This window comes from Anolis sagrei, chromosome 3, assembly GCF_037176765.1.
Source record: "Anolis sagrei isolate rAnoSag1 chromosome 3, rAnoSag1.mat, whole genome shotgun sequence".
Lineage (NCBI taxonomy): Eukaryota > Metazoa > Chordata > Lepidosauria > Squamata > Dactyloidae > Anolis > Anolis sagrei.
In genome coordinates this window covers 208,035,291-208,054,660 of record NC_090023.1, presented here as the reverse complement: position 1 = coordinate 208,054,660, position 19,370 = coordinate 208,035,291, and the positions used below count along the sequence as shown (strand labels likewise).

Here is a 19,370-nt window from a genome sequence, read left to right as displayed (position 1 = left end):
TGATGGATAGCTCCAGACATATAATCTGTTTTGTGCTTGCAGTTGTCCCAGTCGTTGAAGTGAAGGTGTGATCTTGAACATGCTCTGTGTGTATGTGCCTCCACATCATCTGTTAACTTCTGCCAACTCCATGAATTTCATAGGATTTACTTAGGCAAGGAATTTTTGGAAGTGGCTTTGCCAGTTTTTTCCTCTAAAATAATCTTGTAATCCTCTTTTCACTGGAGTACTGTCTGTTAGTAAACTTGTAAGTTGCACTTGAGCCCTGAGCATTTTTACCATCCAGTGACCTCAGATTTCTGAAATACTTATCTTCCTATCTAAAACTTATTGAGCAAATCTCTGCATTTCAGTCATCTCTTGAGAAAGCAAGTACTTTTCGATTGTATCAGATTGAGACCTGAAGTGTTTTCTGTGAATGCATAGAAAGAAATAAGCCATCACACCCCCACCAAATTCATGGGTCTAATCTTACCAACAAAGAAAAAAGGAAAGTCTGTAGTACAAATGCCACTAGGCATGTCTGTTCCCCAACTTCCCTTTCAATGGCTTCTCCCAACATACAAAAGACTAGTTGTTTTATTGAAGCATAACACTGAATTTATTGCAAAATTTCAAGTATATCTTCTTCCTAACAAGCAATATTTTTTTACTCATGGAAAGAGAAATACTTTAATGGTAGCAAGTATCTCCTGTCAGCTAATTCTCTATCAGGAAAACCATTTGTGAATACATCGATCGTTTTTATTTATTTATTTCTCACGGATGCCGTCTCTGCTATTCCCAGGATTTCTCTGTGAATCAGTTGGGCAAAAAAATGATTTTTATTTGTTTCACTGGCCTTCTGCAAAATTAGCTTATGAACTGTTTTTAAAGGGAGGCTCAAAGCACACAGCACAGGTTGGGGGAGAAAATAAGCCTATAGCAGTCAAAATTGTTGTCTGAAATGTCTTCAGACTGGAAGGCTGAATTTATTGCACAAAACAAGTCCTAGCAGTGTGGAGGTGTGCAGTCCTGCTCATTATCCCTGGAAAAACGGGGAACCAAAAGGCACAGTAAAAAAAATTAAATTTTAATAATGCTAGTGATATTTTCTAAATCCTTCTTGACAGAAAGATTCTCATTATTTTTATCTGTCTCAGAGTAGGCTCCTTTAATGCCATCTTCACAAATGGCCTTAGCCATGATTGTTTTCTTTTCTTCATAGCATTCAGGGGAGGGAATGTGTGGAAGATGAATATATATACAATCCATACTAAGATGCTTTTCTATCATTCAAAAAGTGCCATGAAGTGCTAACATTTTGGATAGCATATTTTCAAGAACAATTGCTGCACATACTTCAGGAGGAATTACTATGTTTTGTTTTAGTTGGGGGTACTGTTTTTTTGTTTTTTGACATATTGCTCAAAAGAGGTCAATTTCCTCTAGAAAAAGATGCCTCTTACAAACATAGGAAGGAAAGAAACCTAAATCCAAAAGTGGTCTCCAGGGTCTAATCTATTTGCTATTTGTAGCCCTAGACTGATTGAAATCACAATTAAAGCAGAAGTTGTTTGGCTTTGCTATAGAGCCTTCGAATTCGTGCTGTTAAAGATTGTCATTTTGACTTAGCTTGACCTTCCCTTAAAGTGTTCATTTTGTTTCTTTAAAATTTGAGGAATGTGAATGAAACCATAGTTACCAAAGTAGCTGAGACACTGTCATGTTTCTTCTTGTTGCCTTTTTCTGCATATCTTATTGCTAGTGAAACAGTTGTTTTGTTTGGATGCATGGTTTTTGTCTTTATCATTTGTTAAGAAAGCCATGTGTGTATATTTCCTCAGACCAAGGATTTTCAAAACGATCTAGAACACTTTAGCTGGTTAGCCGTCACCTGTAATTTCAGGCATGCACCCACATCTCTGGATATAGAAGGAATCCCAGTCCACCACAGCCACTGCCTGTATAATGTAGAGACCATGTGTACTACTAATCAGGGAATGGTTCTCTATTTTCAAGAGGTGACAGATTTATATCCACTTTTGAAGTCATCCTCTATTTGAAAAGCAATCCAATTCAAAGATAGTATCAGTATGTATAATCATAAAAAAATAAAACAAGAGCCCTGATGCTTCATATTGAGGATTAGCACCTAGTCAGGAGATTGAGAAAGTGCATAAGCTTTTAGTCACTGTGTTGTATTTAAGTGTGAAATAATTCAACATTCACTGCAGTTAGGGGCACAGGACACCTGCCAAAATAAAAAAAAAATGTGAATTTTAAAAATCATATTATTCTTTACCTGGTTGAACAATTTTTTAAACGTCCCTAGGTTCCAATTACAAGTCTATTAGCAACTTCTGCCAAAAGTTGACCATAGAGTCACAATGGAGGACCTAGGGATTCTTAGAGAGACCATATTAATAATATCTGTTAATAATCAAATCTGCAAATGTTTGAGCCCCCCCCCCCCTTCAGGGATTGAGAAGGGCGGGGTAGACATTTTGGAAATAAATTAATAAAACCCACAAATGTAGATGGCCAATTGTATAACAATCATTTTCCAGTTGCATTTAACAATATAACTTAGCATATACAAATATATACTAATATCTCCTCTCTTTTTTTAGTGATATTATTTATTACTTTCTGATGAATGACCAGCCACAGAGAATAGGTTGTAAGGAAGATTTTTCAGGAAGGGAATACAGTTGGCATGGTCAGTGAAGGTTCAGCTAGGCTAGATGGAAGAAACAGCAGCAGTGAGGGTGAAGATAAAGAAGAGGTAGGTAGAGACTCAACTCCTGGCAACATCTTCATCACCTTACTCCTCATCTTCACTGCTGCTTCCTGGGCCTTGGGCTCAAATTACAGGAAAGCAGATTTAACCAGAATATTAGGAAGAACTTCCTGGCTGTAAGAGTTGTTCAGCAGTGGAACTCTCTGCCTCTGAGTGTGGTGGAATCTACTTCTTTACTGTCTTTTAAACTGAGGCTGGATGACCATCTGTCATGGGTACAGTGTTCCCTCGCCGCTTCATGGTTCGCTTTATGCGGACTTGCCATATCGCGGTTTTTCCTCCCCCCCCCCCCCTGAGCTACAGGGGGGAGGAGGGGAGGGGGAGCCAGACGATCCTCCTCACCACCTCCGCTGCTCCCCATTCCTTCCTCGGAGGACTCAGCCCAGCCTGGCAGTGCCATCAACTGATTGAAATCTCACTTAAAGCAGAAGTTGTTTGGCTTTGCTATAGAGCCTTCGAATTCGTGCTGTTAAAGATTGTCATTTTGACTTAGCTTGACCTTCCCTTAAAGTGTTCATTTTAACCTCCGAGACCAGAGCACTCAGTGGCAGCCTCCTCCTCCTCACCGCCTGTACTCCTGCCGGCTTCAGAGGCCCCTTGGCCACCATTGATGGTGCTGCCTGGCTGGGCTGAGGCTTTAACCCAGCCTGGCAGTGCCGTCAACGGCGCCCAAGGGGCCTCTGAGGCCGGAGCAGTAGAGGCTGCATGGAGGAGGCTCCTCCCACTTGGCGGCAGCCTCCTCCTCCTCGCCACCTGTGTTCCTGTGAGGAGGAGGAGGCTGCTGTGGAGTGTCCCTATTTCACTGATTTTCACTTATTGTGGGGGCTCCTGGAATGGAACCCCCACAATAAGTGAGGGAACACTGTACTTTGATTATGTTTTTCCTGCATGGCATGGTTTTGGACCAGATGATCCGTGTGGTCTTTTCCAACCCTTTAATTCTATGACCTGACTTCTTGCTTTCCAATACTCACCCCAAGCCGAGCTATGCCGAGTGGTCATGTTAAACCTTCACCCACCATATTGAACTGGGCCTATGGTTCATTTTTAGAAGAACTGAAGAAGCAGGAGGCCAGAAAAACTGAACATAGCTGACCTACCTATATTGGGGCATTTGCAGAATATGTGCACTTAATCCTGTGCAGCTCACCCATTCCATTATTGTAGTTTCTGTGGATATTTATCAATGTTTCCTAATTTAGTTGCATGTACTGTTTGTTTGTTTTATATAGATTCTAGGCTCTATTCACAAAGAATTCTCCAAGTTTAAGTAGCCCAATATTTAGTGTTAACATAACATTCCATTCCAAACTTGTTCTGCTTTAATATTGAATGTTTGAATTTGCCAGAGGAGAAAAAGCATGCTGGAATGTGTATAATTAAACTTAGGTTTCCTCATTAGTCCATTTTTGTTCTATAGAATTTGATTTTCCAAGGCTTTCATGGAAAATAAAATAAAACTGATTTATGACAGCTATTTTTTTGCATGATTGTATTATTGTCAGAGCAGAGCAGAATGCCACTTGGAAGTCCCTTCATTATTCGGAGAGGAAAGTTTCAAAGCACTTTGTACGACAAAGTTGGCAAATGATTGCTCATGTCACATATTTTGGATCATGTTACTATGATTACAAATTCTCATTACAATTGTTATGATAGCAATTAGTGATTGATGGCAGGGCATCGTTATTCAGTGCTGGTCAATCACGCACTAAGGCCGATCTAAGACATTAGCTGAACTATAAATGTTATGCACTTTCCCTGCTAATGAATGCAGTTTTCCCTTTTCTTAAAGGATTTGAACACAGTTGGAATGCTTGATATAAGAGTAACTCATATCACACAATGTGCTTAAAGTAGTCACTCATCCTGCACATTCTATTATGCTACAAATCCCCCAGAGCCATTACATTACTAAACTTAGAGAGATGTAATTTTGACACAATAAGGGCATGCAAACAATGGTGGTGGGAGTTAGGTTACGGTGCTGGCTTGATACCTAGTGGCCTGGAGATTATCGGCTTGACCTCTCAGATGGAAAGTGGAGCTTGTAGTTCATCATTTTTCTGAACAAAGTTAGCAGTGGAGCTACCCAGGTATAGGTTGGCAATTGTAGTGTATCTACAGACCTATTTTCTGACTTCAGAACACTATCCCCAAAACAGAAGCAAAAAAATCAAAAGAGTTCAGATGCCTAATGTTTTTGAAAATTTGGGGATCATAAATATTAAATGGTGCACAGAGGAATCTAATACCTTTAGAAAGGGACATTGCCACTCCTGGGGTTTTCAAAATATGGTAACTTTACTTTGACATCAAAACCAGTATAAGCCCCTGTTGGGTTGAATGGTAAAAATCAGCGGTTACTAAGACTTTTAACACCAAGTACTTCCTTTTCTTCCCCATCCATCTCCGAAGACAAATTTATGGCAAGAACTTGATATGTGAGCCAAAACTTCATGGGTACAACTCCATTGTGTTACGAGCTGAAACATGAGAAGAAAAGATTCTGAACATCCTCCCCGGCCCAATTTTCCAGTAGGATTCAAATCTGGGTGCAAAAACATATGTGGATTCATCACCGAGGCTGCATCGAATAAACAGTTAATTCCTCTTAATATCAGCAGCACTGTGATTCATAATGCAAACTGGAAGCATCCTTGATGTTTTAGTCACACATTCCTTTTAATTTGGCCATGCATTCTTTTAAAGCTACAGTGTGCTAACTTAATAAAATGCAGCATGCAAATGCACAAGTTTTTGCCTTCAGGCACTTTAGCCATGGATGTTTCAGTGGGTGTCTCCTTTCAAGTATATATTCTTTCTTAAATTATTTACCCTGTAAACACGCTTTGCATTTTCAAAGGGAGCTCTGGGTTCCCTGTCTGGGAGATTTCGCTGAATCTTTTAGGTAAAAGGAATCCAAAGTTCCAAATATTCATTAGGCTTTTTATTTTATTTTGGTGTTGGTAAGTTGGCAGCATGACTTTTTCCCTCCTCTGCAGATGATGTTGCACCCCATTTTTGCTCCTTCCCTCCCCCATTTGAAATTCCTTGTTGCTTTGCCTGGAGCAATACCCACTGGCAGTGTCTGGCTGTGACAGTACAAGAAGCCTCTTTACAGATGGGCCCTGCCAATGCCAACCATTGTTCTGCTACTGTGAGCTGGTTTGATTACGGAACAAGTGCTGCTGAAATCCCACCCAACCCCCAGCCCCCTCTGCTTTTTGTTCTCTTATTTAGTGCCCTGCCTTGTTGACTTAAGAGCCATAATGTTGCAACACTAAAATCTTAATGTTTTCATCTACTATTCCAAATATATCACCCTTCATAGTGGACCTCTACTTGTCCAGCAACACATGACTGTGTTCCCTTCTTCTGAGCCCCAACCATAAAGGAGTAGAGTCCACATAGCATTCCTAAAGACATGTGGAGAGCATTTATTTTAGAGTTAAATATGAACTGTAATCATAATTGTGCATTATGAGCCCCAGTTATAAAGAAGTAAAGCCAATATAACTTTTCTCAAGATATGTGGAGATCATTTATTTTAGGGTTAAATATGAACTCTAATCATAATTCTGCAGAGAAGCATGTTGATAACATCCTTTGCTGTTTCATGATTAATTTGTTCTGTTCAATATTGTATTCTTCTTGCTGCAATGGGCAAGCTAATTCCGATTCCTAGAAGTTGAACTTTGATATACATATCCTACATTCATACTTTAATGGAACATTTAATTAGCAGTTACAGGTGGGGGTCTGCCATGCTTCGTCCTGATGAGGGTTTTATGGAGACGAGTTTGCAGATTAAGTAATCTTCCAATCAAGTGTGAAGGCAGAGAATTAGAAATGAAACATTTGGAGGCATATTTTTTTTCTTCTCACTTTTAATTTGGATGTGATGAAACACTAATAACTAGGTCAGATAGGAAGCGATGGCTTAAGAATCCAGCATGTTAGATGTATGCATTTGCCTAACTCTGCATTAGACGGAGCAAGTTTCATCCACAGTTAATCCTTTGTACATTAGCATTATGGATGCCTTGCGGCCTTCGTCCCACAAATAAAATGGTTGTCAGCACAGTTGTATTTGAGGCATGTTGTTGTATGTTACTTGAGGGTGCTTTTTTCCTTCTTCCTTTAGAGTTTTCATGCTTTTCAATCAGGTTCTCTGCTGAATTTCAATTTCCCTGAGATCCTTTTTAGGACCAATGTGTGTGGCTGAGTAAAAGTGCACTTTGCTTTTCAAGCATTTATTTGGCCAAATACTTGGCCATCAGGTGTTGTTTTCCTAGATAATAGCCGAAAAGAAGAGGGAAAGAAAAAAAGCAGGAGCGAGGGCACTAGCTTGCTCTGAGTTCAGGTGTTAATCTCCACGGCAAACTAATAAGAAGCAGAAGCCCCTTTAATTAGCTTTAGTTTGTTAGACCATTAAACATTTTTTCCTCCAAGAGAGACAGAGAACTCCGCTCCCTTTGGCAGAGTAAATATTGCCTGTTAAGTTTGAATTAGCTGTCATCGTGGGAGAATTAATGCTGCGCTTTATCCTTTCTAGTGAGGAAGGGGAAAATAAACGAGACAGATCTTAGTTCAGCTTTAAGTGATAAATGAGGACAAAGCAGGCCATTCATCTCCTGCTAGCAAAGTGGACACAAGCACTAAAGCAGTTTTGCGGAAGACGTGTCAGCAAATGTGATCATTTTGTAACCTGTCAGGAGGATAGAGAGCTAGTCCTTTTAAAGTGTCACAGGGGAGTGTGTTTGTCTGATGTGACAGTTTTCATCCATCCATTTACTTTTTTTTTTAAGGTGTTGGAGCAGTGGGGGGCCTGGTGAGAAAAGTAGGGAGGGGTCTGAAGTTGGTTAAAACTGCATCCTTCCACACTTCCACTTTCCTGGGCTCCCTTCTCTGTACATCCCAGTCCCTCCCAATGTATATATTTATTTCATACCAAAACACTGACAACTGCGAAGGCTTCCATTTGCTATAAAGGAACGCTTTGTTTGGTCAATTATCAACCATGCTAGTTTAATTCCCATGGCCCAGCCTAATAAACCATGTTGCATCATTTTCTACAACCCATTATCTCTTTGTTTAAATGGCTTTGGAATTTATTTATTTATTAGTTTTTCCATGAGACGGAATGAAACTTTTGTGGTTATTTTCTTCTCTCCATCCGAATCTCAGCCAAATTGTTCCTGCAATGTAATGGTTTGCATTAGTTCTCTGTAGGGAGATCAAAGTTAAAAACTACTTTAGATTAAAGCCTAGTCTCTTTTTAAAACTATATTGATTACTACCCGGTTATTCTTTCTTAAAATAAATTTCACATCACTCAAACTCCGAAAGTGATAGCTTTTATCCTGATAGACTAAGAGAGCTACATCTCTAGAAATGGTTGAATAATAAGAGATGTTATTACTTCTTGCATCTTCATATAATTACTAATTTTACCCATTTTGCTACCTACCTAGCAGCATAATGCTTGTCTTATTACCTTAACGGAGTCTATGCTGCTGAGACAAAGAAGGCTTGTAGAATGTAAGAGTCACAGTTTGACACTTGCTTCTTTATAATGTATCATCCTTTCGCTCTTAACTATCTTTATACTTTTCCCTTGGTACTTGGTAAAGATAACTACCTTGCCAACATAGATTTGCCATCCTTGAAATCTTCTTTCTTAATAATAGCATGTGTTCAGATTAGCTAACTTTCTCTTTTAACTAGAAACCAAAATATAATTATTCAAGCAGATCCATAAGAGTTTGCAATACTTTGTAGCTTTACAGCCAATTCTTTTCCTCTCTGCATAGCATGACAGTCTGGGTTTTGTTTTGTTTTTTTAATTTTCTGGGTTTCAAATCTTTATGTAAATTATGAAACTTGATACAGTAGAGTCTCGCTTATCCAACCTTTGCTCATCCAATGTCTGTATTATCCAACACAGTCGGCCTCCTGCTCGGAATAATGTCCAGGGTGGGATAAAGAAAGAACCCTCGTCTGTTTTGGTGCTAAATTTGTAAATACAGTAATTACTACATAACATTACTGTGTATTGAACTTTTTCTGTCAGTTTGTTATAAAACATGATGTTTTGGTGCTTAATTTATAAAATTGTAATATAATTTGACGTTTAATGGGCTTTTCCTTAATCCCTCCTTATTATCCAATATTTTCGCTGATTCAACATTCTGCCAGCCTGTTTATGTTGGATAAGCAAGACTCTACTATACTATGCATTTAGAATACATGTTGTAAAGCCCAGTTTTACAATATGAAATTCTTGCTGGTTCAGGAACTGCCCACTAGATTCAATGCCTTCAACTATTTTTGGCTATTTTTAAAAGGAGATTGCTTCATTTCACAGTGAAATCCCCTTTTCTTCCACATCAGTTAACCATCATTCTGTTTGGCATGGGAAGCCTTGTTGTTGTTTTTCTTTTACTGAGTAACAAGAGGTGGAGAGATGCATAATGTCACATCTAGTTTGGTCCCCAGAGACAAAAAAAATAACAAGCATACAGAAAATAACCTTACAAGCAATATATTTGTTGGTAACTTGCATGGAAAAGCAAAGATGGGTGAGTTGTATCTTTTATTGCCTGGTTCACTTTTACCACTTTGACTTCTCCTTCTGCTTCTCCTAGGGTCATCCAGAATCGGATCTTGGTAGTGATCTTGGGGATCATCGTCTTCTTGGCAGTCGTGATGATTGTTTATTTCACTCTTAGACCACACTGATATCTTTGTTCTTCGCTAACCAGCAACAAACCTCCAGAGTAATTAAGACAAAGTAGCCACATGAATCATTCCCTTCCATTGAAATGGTTCTCCCTCTTAAAAACCTGCAATTCAACTCTGGCACCAGTAGCATACCCGTATTTTGTCTTACTGGCTGCATGTACCGATAATATTTGTCTTTGTTTTCAAGAGTGTGACACAGAACAACTGTTCTGGGTTTCCCATATTAACATATGGAACGGACATACATAATTAAGAGGTATAAAAATTGAATGTGTCATTAGCATAATAAATTCCAGGCCAGGTTTTTAATGCTGAAAATTGTAAGACTTGACTTTTGTGGAATTAGTATTTAAATATCTGTTAGGATGGTCGTTTAGGCTCTTTAGAATAGAAGTAAGCAAATTTCAAAAACGCACTGAGAGTTACATTTTTGTGGCTGAATAGCTATCACAGCTACAACCCAGCAAAGCGATGAGCTATTGTTTCTAATAAACATATCACTCTTTGGCAGGATTGATTGATGGCCTCGGTCCATCTATTATTGTAATATGATCATGTTTTCTGATTTTTCTAACTTTTTATCTAACAATGTATATATTCTCATCTGCGGCAAGTCCTGGATTATGAAATCCATTTCTTTTATGGTGTTGTCCTATGATCATGTTACTATGCTGTTAATTATGCTCTGTATTATTGTGTTCCTAATGTATGTAGAGTTTGAAGCAAGAAGAGCCTGGTTTAAAAAAATCATATAAGAGATTCCTTCAAAGTCACTTCTGAAGTCAACTGCAAAACAATAATAGGATTTAAAATTTGATGTACTGTGCTGGAATAAATATAAATGAAATTCTGTATGCAAAATGTTTTGAATGAATCCTGTCATATAAGATACCTTTTATTTAAATGAAAATGGTCTTCTCTGGTGCTTGCCTACAGGGTTGTGTCTGCTGAGGCAGGAATAGCTAGAGAAACAACTATATAAACATTTGATCTGTCCAAGGCAAGTAAGACAGCCTTCAATTTGCCTTTCTTTAGCACTGTTTCAAAGTGCTGTTATTTGTGGTCTCTGCTCTCCAGTATAGTTTACAACACCACTTTTTTAGACAATGGCTGGAATTCAGGTTGGGACATCCTGGGATACATATATGCATGGATTTTCAGTTTACAGTGGTTTCATACTCCTGTCCCCTCCATGCAGCACCTAAAGCCCCACTGTCAACCTACTTTAAAGCCCCAAAGCTGCCTCATACAGACATGCAATGCTATTCAATACAAACAGCTAGGAATGGAGAAGCATTTGGCGATCCCCCACCCCAAGCCCAATGATTTCAGAAGTGCTGAGACCTTTAGAGGACCCCCACAAATCTCAGTGCTGGTGTCATCAGTCTGTGTCTGGTTAAAGGGGAAGTTGAGCAGACTTTTCCTAATCCTGATGACCTGGAAGCATGAGAGGAATGGCCAGAAGTCACAGCCGACACTTCTTAAAAAGGGTGTATCCTGTTCAAGGTTCACCTCTTTTATGGATAAATTTAACATGCAAATTTTTTAAAAAAAGTGCGATTCATTCTTACATTAAAATAAAAATCAGAGCTGGGTGATAGGGCAACTAAAGAGCAAGAAAAGTAGTGTATCAGTGGGCACTTCTATTGAAAGACACAGTATATGAAATAGCTGTCACATTAGAACAGTGATTCTCAACCTGTGGGTCCCCAGGTGTTTTGACCTACAGCTGTTAGAATTTCTGGGAGTTTAAGGCCAAAACATCTGGGGACCCGCAGGTTGAGAACCACTGAATTAGAGTGACAATATACTCAATTTGTAGAATATGCACCACAAAATAAGAAAGCCTCAAATTACATCCAATGACTATGGTTCACTACCGTGAGACCTTCCCTCCTCTGTCCCCTTTTACGTGCTAATAAAAAACTGATTGGAATTTAGAGGCTCTGTAGTGAACTCTATCGGCACTGCTTTGAGCACATGCTGCAACATCCAGATTTTTAAAAAACTAATTTACATACTTCTCAGCATCTTGGGATACTGAGAATAATAAAAAATGCATTCACCATGGAATCCTGGATAGTGCCCAACATACTTGGGATTATCTTAATTCACTTTTAATCAATAGACCCTGCAACATTTAAGTAAGGAGGGAAAAGGATGAGTAAGGATGGATAGATATAGGCCATATGAAGTGATGTCTATTCAATCTAGATTAATTAATGGCATTCTAATCTGCTTTTAAATAAATCTGGAGATTGACTTATCAATGATGTTCATTCCATTCCAGTTTTTGGTCCTTCCTTTCCCTCCTGAGAAAAACTTGTTTAATCCATGCTTGAAGCTCTGATTCCATGAGGTGGCCACCACTCCTATAAAATATTTGTGCAATAAAAATATTAAGAAAAATGATTGCAATGCGTAATAAGAACCATGATTTTACCTCTATAGGACAACAAAGGGAGCCAGGGTGGTATGGTTTATGCATTTGACTAGGACTTTGGGAGACCACAGTTTGAACCCCTGCTCAACCATGGACACTCACTGGGTGTCTTTAGTATGTCACTCTCTCACCCTAAGAAGAAATGGCATAAATCATGCCATAAATCAGAATCAAACGCACGTTACAAAAATATTAACTGAAGATTTTCGTAATACTTTTTTAAAGTTCATCACATGGACTTCCTTGCAAAGATTATGAAAGCAGGATTTCTCAGCCATTGCGGAACAAACAAAACCATAAACTAAGTGGGGGAATTCAAACGATAGGCAATCACCAGAAGGTCATAAGAATCTTGTTGCTTTATCCTACCTTGAGTTTTAAAGAACACAGAGTCTCTGTTGGCTTTCATGATATCCTTATTCAAACATTAAGGAATGGAATTTGGCCCTAAACCTGTTTACCATCCAGACACAAAGAACTAAGTGAAATCTATGTTGATGTAACCGACTCAAATAAAACTTGTATAGCTTTTTGAAGAAATTCAAGATGAGGAGATTCACCAGAGAAATGCTGTTTATTGAAAAAGGTTAGGGCACGCATGTCTTCAGATAAATCATTTAAGTTGTGTAAACAGAACAGTAGCCTTTACCATCTTAATAATAGGGAAGGACTGAGTTCATGGGATCTGGGCAAATGGGGATGAGGAAGAAGCCTGCCAGTGTTGAAATTATGTATCAAAGCAGGTCAGAAGATGTGCATTTTCATGAATCCTTTGTTCTGATGACAACAACTGTAAATACAAACCTGAACGAAAAGAAATATTAAACTCTGTTAGTTCACTTGTTATTTGTTATAGTTTGCTATTTATATCTCTCAACTCTAGTTGTTAAATCTGTGGTAAATCTGACTTGCCTTATGTCCCAACTATATCACCCATCATAATCGCGAGATGCTTTTTTGTTAATTGTTGTCTAGTATTCCAAAACCTAACCACAAAATCACACCTCAACACATCCATTCAGGGATGCCAAACAATTATATGCTATATTGTAAATGGCACAAATATTTTTTAAAAAATATATACCCTATTATTTTCCCTTCCCCTAGCACTGAAGGTATGCCTTGCTATTAAAATGCCATCTGCATAATATTCTGATAAATTAGTTCCTATTGCATAAACTTTTTTGTTTTACACACAAATGCACCGACTTCTGCTCTTTTTCTCTGAAATGCTAACGATCACACAATCAGCAACACAATCAGAATCATTCAGTGAAATGAATTTGCAAATAACATTGAGGTTAGGTTGTTCTAGCTTTTAAGATATTGACTACATAAACATGGAAGCACTGGGTGAGACAAGCTACTGTTTGCACAATGTATAAATGGGGTAGGCATATACCCATATTCCTACATAGATGTCTATTTTGAAAATGCTCATGGGAGCCCCCGATGGCACAGTGAGTTAAACTGCTGAGCTGCTAAACTTGTTGACCAAAAGGTCACAGTTACAAATCCATGGGGGGGGGGGGAGTGTGAGCTTCCACTGTCAGCCCCAGCTTCTGCCAACCTAGCAGTTCAGAAATGTGAAAATGTGAGTAGATCAATAGGTACTGCTCTGGCAGGAAGGTAACAGCACTCCATGAAGTTATGCTGGCCACATGACCTTGGAGGTGTCTATGGACAACACCGGCTCTTCGGCTTAGAAATGGAGATGAGCACCAGCCCCCAGAGTCGGACACGACTGGTTTTAATGCTTCACATGACTGACCTATTTGTAGATGACAGTTGTGAATCCATGTGGCCCCCTGACTGTTACTGGACTGCAGCTCCCAGCATTCCTCACCATCATGCATACTGGCAAGGACTGCGGGGATATTCTAGCAACATTTGGAGACACACATGCTTCCCATCCATGCCCTCAGGCATTGGATTCAAGAATGAACAAGCTTTCCAGGTGTTTACTAGATAGCAGATGGTTTGGCTATGCATTGAGTGTAAGCACTTTGACATGTAATGCAGGTTGAATATCCTTTATCCAGAAGGCTCAAGACAGGAATATTTTGGATTTCAGATTTTTCCAGATTTTGGAATACCTGTACAATGTATAATGAGATATCTTGGAGATGAGATCCAAGTCTAAACATAAATGTGATTGATGTTTGTTTCATATACACCTAGCCTGAAGATAATTTTATATAATATTTTAATAATGTGCATGAAACAGTGTGTATGTTGTATATATTGAACCAGTAGAAAACAAAATTGTCACTTTCAATCACCCATGTTGACAAATTTGGATTTGAGAATACTTTGAAATTCCAGATAAGGAATGCTCAACCTGTAATAATTTTTAAAGCATGCACTTTGTGATAGCCAAGCCTACATTCAGAATAATTCTGTATTCCATTGGTTTGATGTGAGTTTTTCGGGCTGTATGACCATGTTCCAGAAGCATTCTCTCCTGATGTTTCCCCCACATCTATGGCAGGCATCCTCAGAGGTTATGAGGTCTGTTGGAAACTAGTCCAGTGAGGTCTATATATCTGTGGAATGTCCAGGGCGGGAGAAATAACTCTTGTTTGTTTGAGGTAAGTGTGACTGTTTCAATTGGCCACCTTGATTAGCATTTAATGGCCTAGCAGTTTCCAGGTCTGGCTTCTTATTGCCTGAGGGAATCCTTTGTTGGGAGGTGATTAGCTGGCCCTGATAGTTTCTTGTCTGCAATTCCCCTTTTTTGGAGTGTTGTTCTTTATTAACTGTTTAGATTTTAGAGGTTTTTTTTAATACCGGTAGCCCGATTTTGTTCATTTTCATGGTTTCCTCCTTTCTGTTGAAATTGAAATAGATATATAAATCCCTTTTTACTAATTTCCAACAGACCTCACAACCTCTGAGGATGCCTGCCATAGATGTGGGCAAAACGTCAGGAGAGAATGGTCCTGGAATGTGGCCATACAGCCTGGAAAACACACAACAAACCAATGATTCTGGCCACAAAAGTCTTCAACAATACTGTATTCCATTACTTGTTTATCTGAGAAATCAGCATATATTGCAGATTGTCATCTTTCTGTTTATGCCCAATGTTGGACAGGTTTTCTGCTCCAACATGAGTTTTTAGGATTAGTGTGGCCGGATACTTAGGATGGATCTGGTGCTTCCTCACCTGCGCTAAATACAAGTAAAAGAACAAACACTGCCAATTCCATCAGAGCTCAGCTTCTGACTTCAACTGAACTCATTTGTCACATCTTTAGGAGGTCGATGAATGAATCAAATGCATCCAAATGTAGCCATCAAAAAGTAAAGTGTTCTAACATTCCAAAGCCTTTTATTGAATTATGACAAATTACAGCACGTACATTAACAGGCTCTTCGACAGTGTGTTAAATTCATATTTGCTAAACAGTTCCACGACATAGAATCACTAAACTAATTCTGCACTGATGCGGAATCAAACACAGTTTAATTAAAGATGCTTAAGTTTTAAAGAGTTTTTAAATGCTCTACGTTTTGGGAAAAAATATCAGAAAAATGTAGCCTGACTGACGTCAGTTCCCATCTCTGGGATAGAAGGCCATTTGGTATTCTGTTTAAGGCAGGCTGGATTGTCTTATTTTGCAGCCAGCTTGGTGGGGGGTTTTCTTTGCTGCTGCTTCAGAGCACGGAGCTTCAAAGGCTGAAATTAATGGTGAACAAAATTGTGCGGCTCTGACCATCCCATGCGGGGCAAACCCATTGAGGGTTATCATTAAGTAAAGAAATAAAGAAAAAAAAACCCTGCCAGTTCCTTATAAAAAAACCTCATCAGATAATGACCTCAATGATTGGGTTTTCATTACCAAACAGCATCCCGAGATTGTCTGCCCCGCACACACACACACAAAAAGCAACTGTGTGTGTGTGTGTGTCTCCCCTCTCTGTCTCTCTTCTCCCCCCCTCCCCTTTTTTTGCACATCTTTTCTTTAAACCTGTCAGATCATTTCAGTATTTCAAATCCGAGGAAAACAGCCTGCCTGCTGCTGTATTTGAAGTTGTAATGGTGTCAAAAAGTCACGACTGACTGACAGCCGTCAGTCCCAGAGGAGCTCATTAAATCATAAAAACTTGACAAGGAAATAATTGAGCATCACTGGCAGCTTGGCGCCTGTTTAGACGTTTTTATTTTCTTTCATTATTAGTCCCCACCATTACGTTCATTAACAAATTGCATTAAACAAATGTTAAGGGCTAATGATTTGTTTATCGCGGTTTTTATTATTATTATTATTATTATTTAAACATTAGCTGCGTCATGTGGTACCTCAGCAGCTTCACGCTATCATCTGACTGAATATTTTTTTCCCCCACTCAGAGCTCTGGGTACGGTTGGAATATGAAATAGATTATTCATTACCCTCCTCTTTGCCACTGATTTGGTTTCATGTAGCGTCTTCCACAGAGAAAGATGAAAACTTGTCAAAAATAGGTTATATCTTATTCTAAGGGCAACAATAGCAGCAGGTACAGGCACACTTTAATATTTAATTAAGGTTGATGTTAACCCCTTTAAATGACTTTAGCTGTGAGTTATATTCAAGTGCAGAGGAGAAAAATAATTGTACTTAATTTGCAACCTGTACACTCGGCATTTGCTTTTAAACTTCCTCGAAAATTTCAAGCGCAATTTTCAAGAATAACCGTTTTTGAAACACACAGCTATTTATGTGGATACACGCAAAACAAACACCCTTTTCTTTTGTTTTTAAACATCCCACTGAAAAATCTGGAGAACATACTGGTGATGGAAAGAGTTACATGTGAATCCCTGAGAACTTTTGTGGCTGTAGTAATAAAATTCTGTTACTCACGACAGCCTGTTAACAGCTCGGCATGTGTTTCTGAACAAGGAGAGTTTTGTTTCAAGCAGCTGCAAATAAGTGCCTCTTATTTTGGGATGGGGGTGGGCGGCAGGGAAACATTTATTTTTGATTGGGGAATCTCCTTGCATTGCCCAGTGATGGTATCTGAACAAACCGATTGTGATACAAAAATCTAATCCGGATTGAGACACAGCTCTAGCCAAAAATCTAAGCACATTATATGAGAAAGAAGAGCAAAATGCAACCACTCTCACAGATCTGGTCAGTTATCTTCAAAGAGCTATACCAGCCAATCCCTCTGCAATGCCAGAAATGCAGCTTAATGGTGTAACATTAGAAAATGTGGACCATTTCCGCTACCTTGGCAGCCACATCACATGCAACTCCTGGAATGATTCCATCAGTGCTACCTCCGAAAAATCCTGCAAATCTCTTGGGAAGACAAGCAGACAAATGCCACCGTGCTGGAAGAAGCAAAGACCACCAGCACTGAAGCAATGGTCCTCCACGATCAACTCTGCTGGACTGGTCACGTTATCCAAATGCCCGACCACCGTCTCCCAAAACAGTTGCTCTACTCTGAACTCAAGAACGGAAAACAGATTGTTGGTGGACAGGAAAAGAGATTTAAAGATGGGCTCAAAGCCAACCTTAAAAACTGTAGCATTGACATTGAGAACTGGGAAGCCCTGGCCCTTGAGTGCTCTAGCTGGAGGTCAGCTGTGACCAGCAGTGCTGTAGAATTTGAAGAGGCATGAATGGAGGGCAAAAGAAAAAAACGTGTCAAGAGGAAAGTGCGTTAAACCAACCGGAACCGCCTTACACCTGGAAACCGATGCCCTCACTGCAGGAGAACATGCAGGTCAAGAATAAGGCTCCACAGTCACTTATGTACCCACCACCAGTACACCAAACTTGGTAGACAATCTTACTCAAACAACGAGGGAATCAAGTAAGTAAGTAAGTAAGTATACCAGATACCTTTGTCTTACTCTGGACCAGCTTTCATTTCTGTTGGCTTCAACATCAATGCCACATGCACCTGCACACCACATTTCAAGATTTAGAGGACTCGATTTTTCAGTGTACCTTCCATCTATTCAACCAAAACTTCCATTGCTTCCTGTGGGCTGCTGTTGTGAAGCTTGGGCCACTGATGCTCCTCCATACTTGAGGCAATGTTTCCAAAGCATAGATAGAAAGTTTTTGGGCAAAAGAATGCAACAAAAGGTAGATTAACAAAGCGAGCAGCAAAGAGGGTAGAAATGTTCCATCTCATTTAGCAGTTTAATGATAAATCCAGCTGTATCAATAAAAACAATTAGTTCTCCTTTGGAAAACATTTTAGTGTAATGTATGTTCAGTGCTGGCCACAAAGGTCAGTGTTAGACTAGATAATGTCGTAAAATGTGTTGTCTCCTCTGTTCAGAACATCTATATTGCATACCACATCGAAAACTGTAACATTGGTGGTCCCACCTATGGATAAAGAAGTTCAGAACATCTCAGGAATGTGGAATTTATTCACATTGGCCTTTGGATCTAGCCAGGGAATGCAATTCTGAAAACATCATACCACGCACATGTTTTTCTGTCTGTGAGAGGTTCTCTTCATCAGCTACCCAACTCAAACACAGCTCCCAAATTGGTCTTAAAAGTTTCCAAACTTTCAAGGTGCTTCCAGGGTTTAGAGAGCTGGGAAAAGCTACTAGTTGTGCTGGCTGGGGATTCTGAAAGAAGTGGTGTAAAGAAGTAACTTTTCCACACTCCCAAGTGTTTTCCCAGGAGAGCTGCTGTGTGAAGACTGTCTCCTTAGGCCCACTCACACACCAAAACCCTAAATAACCTTTTTTAAAAAATAAATAGAAATTTCACAAGCACTTTAGGAGAGAATAAAACCTCTCAGTGGGAGAGAGGGAAATGCATACACACTTCTAAAACAAACAAACAATCTTCCTGATCTTTCTTTTGCATAGAAGAAAATGCTGGAGTCGTATATATAACCTACCACTTAAAGCAAACTGGAAATCAAGACTCCTCAGACTGTAAACTGAAATACCTAACATATAAAGTTTGGGGTTTTTTAAAAAACCAGAAACTATTATATCAATTTGGGTTCATGAGGACAGGGAGCCATAACCAAAAAGGCCCATTCCTAAGATACCACACATCTAATTTCAGGTGGTGAGGCAAACCAGAAGAGGGCAGCAGCCAAACAACTGATATAGCAGGAAAATGTCCTTTAAGTACTCGATTTCCAAAACCTTTTACCTGAAATGCAACAGCCATTTTGAATTTTGATATATACTCCTGTTATGACCATATGATAAGATACATAATATAGCTCTGTGAGAACCAATCCAAGCTGGTTTAGTTTTTAGACAGTTTGGAAACAGTTCCACATGAAACACAATGCAGTATTTCAATCTAGATGTTACTCCAACGTGAATTAATAGGATATTACTGTCCAGTAAACTGGAACATACTGGTTAGCACTAGACATTATAAGGATGCATGGATATCATGAAAACAA

At 39.1% G+C, this 19,370-nt stretch overlaps 1 protein-coding gene across 4 annotated transcripts in view; it reads left to right on the top strand.

The window, feature by feature from the left end:
* The window catches only part of VTI1A (vesicle transport through interaction with t-SNAREs 1A), a 286,494-nt gene extending 273,676 nt beyond the window's left edge, over positions 1-12,818 (top strand). For 2 of the 4 annotated variants that reach the window (XM_060768413.2, XM_060768412.2), the window contains one exon: positions 9,433-12,818. In XM_060768413.2, the coding sequence (XP_060624396.1) occupies positions 9,433-9,526 (94 nt within the window). In that variant the 3' untranslated portion in view covers positions 9,527-12,818. The remainder of the gene's footprint in view (positions 1-9,432) is intronic. The other 2 variants (XM_060768415.2, XM_060768414.2) reach the window with 1 other exon arrangement.
* The last annotated feature ends 6,552 nt before the right edge of the window (positions 12,819-19,370 follow it).